Source organism: Rhagoletis zephyria, unplaced genomic scaffold (genome assembly GCF_001687245.7).
Source record: "Rhagoletis zephyria isolate East Lansing unplaced genomic scaffold, Rhagoletis_zephyria_1.1 Rzeph_scaffold_06675, whole genome shotgun sequence".
In the NCBI taxonomy this organism is placed as follows: domain Eukaryota; kingdom Metazoa; phylum Arthropoda; class Insecta; order Diptera; family Tephritidae; genus Rhagoletis; species Rhagoletis zephyria.
The window spans coordinates 1,914-12,459 of NW_016163758.1; the positions used below are offsets into that span (position 1 = coordinate 1,914).

A 10,546-nucleotide genomic window follows, 5' to 3' on the forward strand; every position below is an offset into this window, starting at 1 on the left:
TTTTCCCTAAAAATTTCGAGTTTTTAATTAGATTCTGAGTATGCAGCAAAGTGGTGGCAAAAAATGTTTCGTCTATAATATTTTGACCACAGTATGTATTTTTTATATAATTAATTGGATCAGCACATTGTACATGAAGGTATGTACATAACGAAATTTAAAAACAGAACACCTGCCGGACCCCTGTACAATATAATGCACAAATTTGACCTACCCAAAACAATTTTTTAAGATTTGATATGAACCTTTTATTTAAGAGAAAAAAACTTGTATATTGGTCAGGGACGGATTTGACCGGAAAAGGCTAAAATGGTGGCTTATAAGAAAAAAATTATTCGTTAGTATGGTGGACTAAATGTTATTCAAAAAAAAAAAAAAAAAAAAAAACAACCCAATATGAAATATTTCTGATTAAATTTCAGTTCAACAACGAAAATCCAATACGACAAAATATATTACTTTTGCCCAAACTAACACAATGATAGGCTATAGCTAGGCGTTAGCTATAAAATTCAAATTATTAATGGTTTTGGTACGAACTTAGCTCGTCTGCTACTAATTGTGGGGCTTGAGAAAGCAGAAATAAAAATTCATAGAGCCAAATTCCGGTTAGAACTGGTGAAAACCAAATTATCAATATTTTGAAAGCAGAGTTTTTTTCTATCGAACTAATAAGCTTACATATGTATGTACATACATTAGACTGCATCACCAAGAAAAGTTGCGGTTTCAGAAAATACCTTTCCGATGATAAATTTCAAGTCTAATTCGGTAAAGTTTTGGCTGAGTTATTCAAGTTTTTTTTAAACCAAACTTTGAAAAAAGTTCGAAAACAGCATTAAAAATCTCATTATTTTGATTACGTAGAATTTTTTTTTTTAATAATTTTTATGCATATTTTTTTAAGCTTAAATTGTTTTGTCATCTTTAAAAAAGCTACTTTTATAAACTAAACATTAAATTTTTGGAGGTATTTTCAAATCGGTTCAGCTCACGTTAATCTTAATTTTTTGTCCGAAATATTTTGGTGCAAGTCTTAAAATATAATAGATTTTATAATTCCAATGTAGAGTACCGATCTTTTTTTTTTCTATGGGGAGTGGTGCTGTCTAATGTACATATGTATGTATGCATGTAGGTCGTCTAGCGCGCACGCGTCTCTAATAATATAAAAATTGTGCTCTATGCATATTTACTTAATTAACCACTTGTTAAATGTTTGCACAGATTCGTAGACACTTTAAATATATACAATGGCAAAAAAATAAAAAAGAAATGAAAAGATTTCTTTGCATTATTTTTTATATTTCGTTGTGTCTTCTTTTAGTTTGACATCTCATCAATTTTTTTCTGTTATTAACCGACTTCAAAAAAAGGAGGAGGTTATCCATTCGTCGGAATATTATATTATATTTTTTTTTTTTAAGTATGCTACCGCATAACTTTGAACCACGTCAACTATTTTGGATAATTTTTCTATCGCAAAAGTGTTGCCTTAAGGGGGCTCCCATACTAATTTAGTTTATATCCGAACATTGGGTCATGAAGAAATTAACGGTATTATTACGTTTTTAAATGAGGATTGAAGCCAGTTTTGTTTTTTGCTTAAAAATTACTTGTTTTAATTTTATTGTCAACACTTTCACCGGGAGATGCTGGCGTGTAGCGTCTGTCTGCAAGTGCCCTAGTCTGTTGTATTTATCTTTCTCAATGTTGAAAAACTGGTTCCGTGATATTGAAAAACACGTAGCTAAAGCGCACAGCGGATTGATGGCGATAAATAATTTTTTTGTGGTCAAGACATAATATGCTCTGGCTGTTTGCATATGTACAAATTTAACACCTTTAGTCAAAGACATAATTCATTACTTAGTTGTGAGCAGAGTAGAAAAGAAAGACGAAGTTATTTTGTGATAAAATTAGCGCACAAAAAAAGAAATGACTGCAGACAATCGAAGCCAACAGTTGACAAGCTCAAATACCTTCACAACTATGCTTAGGTATGTATGTATGTACATTAGGGTGGTCCAAAAATGTATGTAAAAAAAGTAATGTCTGAATGTTTATGCTCTCACCCCCTAGGATTGTTCTATACCGAAAAAATATAGTCCTATTTTTTATTTTGAAGTCAAAAAATATTTAGTGATCGCTCAAAGCACCCAAAGTTATACATGTATTTTATATGGGGTAAAAACAACTTTTCATAGAAGTGGTATAGAATCCTTAAAAATCAATATTTTTTTATCGGAGATACCCTATAATAATACTCAATTGTTTATTTAACCAGTTTTTCATCCCAACTATAATTTATAGGTGCGCCAAAAACGCACAAAAACCCCGATAAATGCAATGGGGGGGACCAATAATAAATCGTTAGTATTAAAAAATGGTTAAACAAATAATTGGGTAATATTATTGAAAGCCTGCTGAAGAGAACCAAAATATTGATTTTCAAGAATTATATACCATTTCTACGAAAAGTTGATTTTTATCCATATAAAAATACATGGAAAACTTTGAGCGCTTTGAGCGACCTCTAAATATTTTTTGATTGCAATATAAAAAATAGGGGTATAGTTTTTTTCGATTTCGAGAGCATTACAATTCCGACTTTACTGTTTTAGACCACCCTAATGTACATACATGTGTACATATGTGATTTGGCAAGTATGCCCAACAGGAAAGTCAGTATTTAAGTTTGTAGGCATCTTTTTTGCTCATTCTTAAAAGAGTTTTGGCTTTAGGTGCGTCGTAGAACACCCAGAACTGCCGGGTACTCCTGTAAGATCCTGTGCAGTTCCACCTCTGCTTGGCCTTCGCATGATAAATTTCAGTAATTTTGGTCATAGTCTCCCTGAGTGAGGCACTTATGTCCACCGCGTGCGACACATTCAGTGCGGAGCTGCTCCTTGTTAGTTTGTCCGCTGTTTCGTTCCCGTAGATGCCCCTATGTCCCGGAACCCATATTAGGGTAATTTCGTATTGATAAGAAATATAGTAGAACGTGTCTGAATAGCCGCTTGGCTATCCATGATTCAATAATTCAAGATTAGATAGGTATTGACAGCTGCGGTTTCACACTCCCTTAGGATATTCGAAAGGGGAAAAATTAAATCCCTTGGTGCGAAAATGGTAGTAGAAAGTATGCAAAGTAGGCAATTAGTAGTGAAATTCCTTTTGTAAATTCTAATGTATTTGCAGCAAATTGGACATCTTAAACGAAATATAGAACGAAATATTAATATATCTACATGAGTTACGTAATTTATGTATGTGCTATTTAGCAGTATAAAAACTCAAAAAGGCTTAAAACTAAAATAAAACTACTATGAGTTTTATGTAAACATCGAATTTAAAAACAATTTATATTCATATACAAATAAACTTATTGAACAAAATCGTGTACTTCTATTTCACACATAAGCAACACTCTTTCAATTTGCAAAGAAGCAACAAGGTGCCACCGCTAAGAGAGTGGAACCTTTAATTATTGAATAACGCATTACTGCCTTATTTGTAAAAAAACGTTTCGGCTTAAAAAACGCATACATACTCTGGCTGGCGGAAGGATAACTGTGGGTTATATTGCTCAATGAAAACCCCTGCACCAACTCTGCATTCCATCTTTGACCCATCCGTAAAGACAGTTAAGGCCAGCAAGAACCCGAAATTCTCCTGATTCTAGTCCCTGCGGCTTGGGACTTTGCGTCTAGGATGGAACCGTGCCCAAACGGTCTTTCCGCTGTTAGCAGCTGAATCTTCGATAAAGATATCTATGGGTAATAAGTCAAGAAGGACGTTCAATACGTCCTCCGCATAGTATCTCATGGCACCTGTTACGCCAGCGGCTGCTGACCTTTGAATTCCGCTTATTTTTTTAATTACGTATTCCTTACCAGACTAGCGCGCCGTAAGAGATTATGGGTCGGACTAATAGCTGTGTACATCCAGTGCACAATTCTTGGATCCGAGCGTAATTGCGTAAAGTTTGGTTATAAAAGTTATCTGCCGTCCAAAGAACACTTAAAAGGAAGGTATTTTGTAAGTTGCTTTGGCACACACCCTGGCTTAAAACTCATTTTCTTTAACGTACGCAAAATATGTTTACCATTCCTACAGGGTACACTGGTAGACAATTTTTGCTGATTTTGTAGCATCACTGCGGTTATATAACATCATAACATTATCCTAAGTGAGCAGAAAGGGAAAACAGTGGTAGCTAAACTAAAACGAACCAAGCAAAATAAACTGTCTTATTGAACTCCGTAGAACAAAATGTCGAGGAATATTAAATGAAAATTGTACACATTCACAAAAAGAGCTACTGTACTCTCCATGAAATTACATGAAATTCTATGCATTTGGTTACCTTTGTTTTTCATTATTATTATTTTTTTCAATGCGATTCATCTCGATGTAACTATTTTCGGGACCAAAGCCACTATGAATTGCAAAACAATTGCCAACAAAATAGAAAAAAAAACAAATTTTCAATCTAAAATATGTTTATTTAACCTTTCACAATTGCAACCAAATTCAAAGCGTATCTAATATTTGATCTGTGGGCCTGAAAGCCAGCATTAAGGTACCATTTTTTATTGACTGACATTTCATCTGACATTGGCACTTTTGTACCTGTAATTTTACAATACAAGTAAAAGTGATTTTAGTCAATAAGTACTGTTGTTGTGAGCTCCCAAAGGAATACAAGAGCTAGTACAATGTAATCACGAATACAATGAAATCGAAGATTACGCTTACGAGCCTATAGCTGTGACTACAACAACGAGATGAAAAGAATAATTTTGATAGATATATCGAAGGCAATTACGAGAATATCCTAATATTACCGGTAGATATATGGAATATCAAATCTGATATCGATTGTTTTCCCGATAACAACTACGATAACAACTACGATAACAACTACGATATCGACAACGCTATGCAAAACGACGATAAAAGGAGCATAAAAACGAATTTATGTACAAAATGTTGTGCAACTACAAAAACCATAGGTCTGTATTCATTTTCTTCATCATCACTGTTAGTGAAATTTTATTGATGCCTTTGCATACTCACAGCATAGCAAAAAAGGTATAAAAGANACAAATTTTCAATCTAAAATATGTTTATTTAAACCTTTCACAATTGCAACCAAATTCAAAGCGTATCTAATATTTGATCTGTGGGCCTGAAAGCCAGCATTAAGGTACCATTTTTTATTGACTGACATTTCATCTGACATTGGCACTTTTGTACCTGTAATTTTACAATACAAGTAAAAGTGATTTTAGTCAATAAGTACTGTTGTTGTGAGCTCCCAAAGGAATACAAGAGCTAGTACAATGTAATCACGAATACAATGAAATCGAAGATTACGCTTACGAGCCTATAGCTGTGACTACAACAACGAGATGAAAAGAATAATTTTGATAGATATATCGAAGGCAATTACGAGAATATCCTAATATTACCGGTAGATATATGGAATATCAAATCTGATATCGATTGTTTTCCCGATAACAACTACGATAACAACTACGATAACAACTACGATATCGACAACGCTATGCAAAACGACGATAAAAGGAGCATAAAAACGAATTTATGTACAAAATGTTGTGCAACTACAAAAACCATAGGTCTGTATTCATTTTCTTCATCATCACTGTTAGTGAAATTTTATTGATGCCTTTGCATACTCACAGCATAGCAAAAAAGGTATAAAAGACAGTCACATTTAGCTTCCGCGCTTAGTGTTAGTTAACGTCGCGCCACTGCTTGGGATTGGGCTCATGTCAAATATTCGCCTCGAAATTTTCTTATTAAAAAGTATCGAATACGTGAAGCACTAGGTAGTTGATTAAGTGTAAAAAATACGTTGAATTTGAAAATATCAGAAACTAAAACTGGAAACGACGCCAATTATGTTTACAGTTCCATTCCCTAAATAGTTTAAAAATAATTAAAAGCAGTGCTAAAAAGTTACGTATTTTTAAATAGCAAAAAGTTTCATTCAAAATATATTGAAAAAGTGATAGTGGTTAAAGAAAAGTCTAACCAAATTATAAGTATACATACCTCAGTATATAAAAATATATGCATATAGGTATACACGGATGACTAAAAACCCAATGCTATTAACTACCAATATTCGATTAGTTATTTGAATTGTGAAATAAATGTTCGGTAATATTTCCATTGTGAAACCGTGATACTAAAATCGGAACTGAAAAAATATATATATCCCAAAAAGATACTTAGACCCAAAACTAAAACTATCAAACTTTAAACAACTGTTCTTTTCCATTTGTTCGCCTCTTCAGAACCACGCATACAAACATTCCTATGAATTCGGGATTAGCCGACACTTGAATATGGATGCACAAACCTTTAGAGAGTTCGGCAAAGCTGCTGTGGACTTTATAGCCGATTACATGGAAAATATTCGCGATTGGTAAGGAAAAAGAAGCAGCAAACTATTTTTTGAAGTAGGAGTCAATATACATATTTACTTTGGAATTTCGGATGTTACTAAATAGCGAATATGCTAGTATTAATTTATTTTCACAGCGCTAAACACTTAGTCTAAAAGTACTTAGTTAGTTTGACCTAACGAAACACCGCGTACAAAAGTGTTTAGAGACTTTGTCTTTATTTCGGGATTCCCAAGACTGCTTCGTGTTTTTAGAGCTGTCGGGCCAATTTTGCGATTTACGAGACCTCTTCGGAGTTTTCGGAACCACTTCGGGATTTTAGAAACTATTTCAAGATTTCGAGATTATAGGGACTATTTCGGGATTTTCAGGACTACTTCGAGGTCTCTCGAATTTTTGGGTTCTCGGTACTATTTCGAGATTTTCGAGGCTACCTCGAGATTTTGAAGGTTCTTTCGAGTTTTTCTAGAATAAATATATCGATAAATATCCATAAGTATGTCGATAAATATATCAAAAAAATGCCGATTAAAGTATCGATACAAATATTGATATATCAATAAATATTTTGATAAATACAGCGATGCAAATATCGATGAAAAATATCCCTAAATATACCAAAATATATGTATCAATTAAATAGTCTATAAATTTATCGATATCAAAATCGGTAAGTACAACAAAAATTTCGAAATAGGTCCGAAAACCATTAAATAGTCACGGGAATCTAGAAGTAGTTCCCAAATTGAGGTATGGTGAGATGAGTCAAGGTTTGGTGAATTTGATTGTGGTAGGATGAGGTGAGGTGAGTTTAAGTGAGGTGTGGTAAGTTTGCGTGCAATGAGTTGATTTGAGATGCGGCGAACTTAGCTGTGGTAAGGTTAGTTGAGATAAGTGTANAACACTGCTGGTGAATTTCGATTGCACGGCAATGTGGCTGCGCGACGCAAATCAGGTTGTGGACAGCTTTAATGTGAATCGTATTTACCTGCAAAACAAGTACAACGGACAGACAGATATACCGGAATTCCGACACTGGCAAATACCGCTGGGTCGTCGCTTTCGCGCGCTAAAAGTGTGGGTTACATTTCGCATCTACGGTGCCGAAGGCTTGCGCGAGCATGTGCGCAAACAAATACGCTTAGCAGAGCGTTTTGAACGACATATCTTGTCGGACGCACGCCTGGAGTTGGTGGCTAAACGATCAATGGGTTTGGTCTGCTTTCGAGTGAAGGGTGACAATCAGTTGACCACAGATCTACTGCAATGTGTGACAGAACGCAAGAAAATCTATATGGTACAGGCGGCATTTGGCGGCAAGAATTTTATGCGCTTTGCGGTGTGTGGCATGGATCCGAAGGAAGACGATATAGACTTTGCGTGGCGTGAAATTGAAGAACAGCTAAATAAATTGCTTAAAGAAGAGAAAAGAGGAAATGTAGGTACGAGTAATGTGGAGGAGCACAGTGGCAAGCAGAGTTCTAACTTGAGTATGCAACAGGTGCATCGAAAAGATTGCGTAGGCGATATTAGCCAACAACTGAGCACTGGACTGCATATAGCGGTTGGTGCGGAAGAGAAAGCCCAATGAATGCTTCTGATGTGCTAAGTTTTTTTTTTTTTTTAATTATTTTTAATGTATAAAATATACAAATTTATTTAAGGCTTAAAATTCATGTTTCACTTATTTGGAGATTGTTTGGATTTTTGAAAGATACCTTAATTTAGTTGATTTGCTTGGCATTCAGTTTCAACTAAAAAAGCCGGTATGATTTTAAAAATTCTAAGGATGAAATTGAGTAACCTAAATCGTTTTCCTCAATTTATAATTAGCTTGTTATTACAAGAAGGCTCGAAAAGTCTCGAAGAATTCTGAGAAGTTATCAATTTTCCCGAAAAAGGTAACGAAAAACCCAAGAAACTGCAATAAAATTCCAAAAATTTCTGCAAATATTCGAATGATACGAATAAATGCAGAAGGATGGCGAAATCAATCCCCCGAAAATTTCTGAAAACTATTCGAAAAATCTCGATAGATGTCGCAAATCCTGATAAGTCTTGAAACATACGAAAAAACTGAAAAGTGGCGTAACAATTCTAAGAAATTCTCAAAAGAACTACAAACCTTTTGAAAAAAGAAAAAAACCAAAAAAAAAAGTTATCGACAAAATTACCACAAATCCCAAGGGACCATTGAGTTCAGGCTGTTTAACAAAATTATTCAGAGAATATGAGCATTAGGGTGGTCCTTAAAAAATCAAATGAACGATTTTTTTCAGTCTTACCCATTGAATTGGTAACAACAATGTCATAGATATCACATATATGTATGTACATTTTGGTCCCGATCGGAGTCGATTGAGGCGTGTCGCAAAGGGGTCAAGGGTCAGATGCATCTAAGGACTCAAAAAATTAAAAATGTTTCTTCATTTAATGCCCAAAATCGATAATACTAAAGTGCTAATCGAAGTCGGTTAAGACGTCGTCATAGGAGGCATTTCATGTCACCGCGGCCACCTCTGTGCGCGACCTCTAAGGATTTGGATGAAAGTTGAAGAGATTCAAGGTCTCGGTGACATGAATATACGTGCAGCATAATTTTCCGATATGACGTAGGGTTGCCTATTTACACGAGATTTAAATTTTAAGAAAACGTCATACATACATTTCTTTAAAGTGCTGTATCTTAGAAACCTTTTAAAGAAACTTAATAAAAAAAAAAATGTATTTCTTCCGTCTTATTATGGGCTTTAATTGTAATGTAAAAAAACAAAAACACTATGAATAAATCATATTAACTTTCCTAAAGGGTCTGAAATCATGAAAATCCCTTCAAGGAAACGGCAGAATTGAACTTTGTTGCAAGTTCAATGGGGAATCTGCCGCGACGGGATTCGAGGAAATTTTAAGAGACTAGCAGCTAGAGCAAGTCTTCAACTCCTAACGTTACAACAAATTCGTACACCCGAAGCCCTCCACCAATGGGGTGCTGTATGTTTCCAATGAGATGCCTGTAAAAAATAACTACAACTAAACTTTCAGTGGACTTTATTTCAACTATGACCACGTGCAACATCAATTTGCTCATTTTCTCTGTAAAAAAAAATGCCAAAAATCAAGGGTACTACTTCAAACTTGCCCTTTATTGTACAAAAATGCATACTCAAGACAGAAAATCTGATTGTATATTGTGTGTATAGATTTTTGCGATAATTTTTAAATTTTTTTCTCTTTGTTTTGTTCTAAATGAAACTGTATAAAAATATGTCTTTACTCTAAAAACAAAATTGTATGTTCGGATTCGATGAATTAGAAATGTGCCGATTTTCGGCAAGAGAAATCTGGTCACAGTAGCCGTTATGTGTGTGACAAACTGACGAACTGTGCGAGCTCGGCGCATAAAGCCATGTGGCAGGATCTTGCCTTTGTGCAGGCGGCAAGAAAGCCGGGACGAAAGGGGTCGTCGTATAGACGGATATGTCGTCTGGCAGTGCGATGACGCAAAACGGAATATTTACGGCGCACTTGGGAGATGTGCAGCAACCGTTGCTAGTAGGGCTCGTTTACATTGAAGGTGTGTGTGTGTGTGTGTGTCGCCGAAATTTCAACCATTAGTATTATTATTTTAGTACCGATTGCAAAATTGAGTGCACACTTCCCTTGCGCTTATTAGGGCGCGAACAGAGTGGCCGCTTGTTGCCGAGCCGAGCCGACTGACGCTTATTGCGAGAACCAATGCGAGAAAACTGGTACTATACAAATTAGTACAAATAAGCGCGAACAGGTCATAGTGGGCGCCGAGCTGGTCAGAGCGCAAAGCTGATTGAATGCGAGAAAACAGTTCCAAAGCGTATTTCAGCGCCGAAAACATTGTTTATGTTATGTTGTTATGATTTCAACTTGTTTGGAAAACATAAAAAAAATTAAAAACAAAAATTTAAGAAAAAGTTAATAAAACATGCAATCAAAAAATTAAAAAAATAATAAAATTTAAAAATAAAATAAAAATTAAAAAATAAAATAAAAATTAAACAAAAAAATAAAAATTCAAATAAATAATAAAAATTAAATAAAATTATAACAATAGTAAAAAAATTAAAAAAAAA

At 34.6% G+C, this 10,546-nt stretch overlaps 1 protein-coding gene across 1 annotated transcript; it reads left to right on the forward strand.

Moving 5' to 3' along the window:
- Window positions 1–7,200: 7,200 nt before the first annotated feature.
- LOC108373417 (alpha-methyldopa hypersensitive protein-like) lies at window positions 7,201–8,199 on the forward strand. The gene is made up of 2 exons (XM_017629292.1): window positions 7,201–7,230; window positions 7,336–8,199. The coding sequence occupies exons 1-2, from the start codon at window positions 7,201–7,203 to the stop codon at window positions 8,029–8,031; spliced, it is 726 nt and encodes a 241-aa protein (XP_017484781.1). The 3' UTR covers window positions 8,032–8,199.
- The last annotated feature ends 2,347 nt before the right edge of the window (window positions 8,200–10,546 follow it).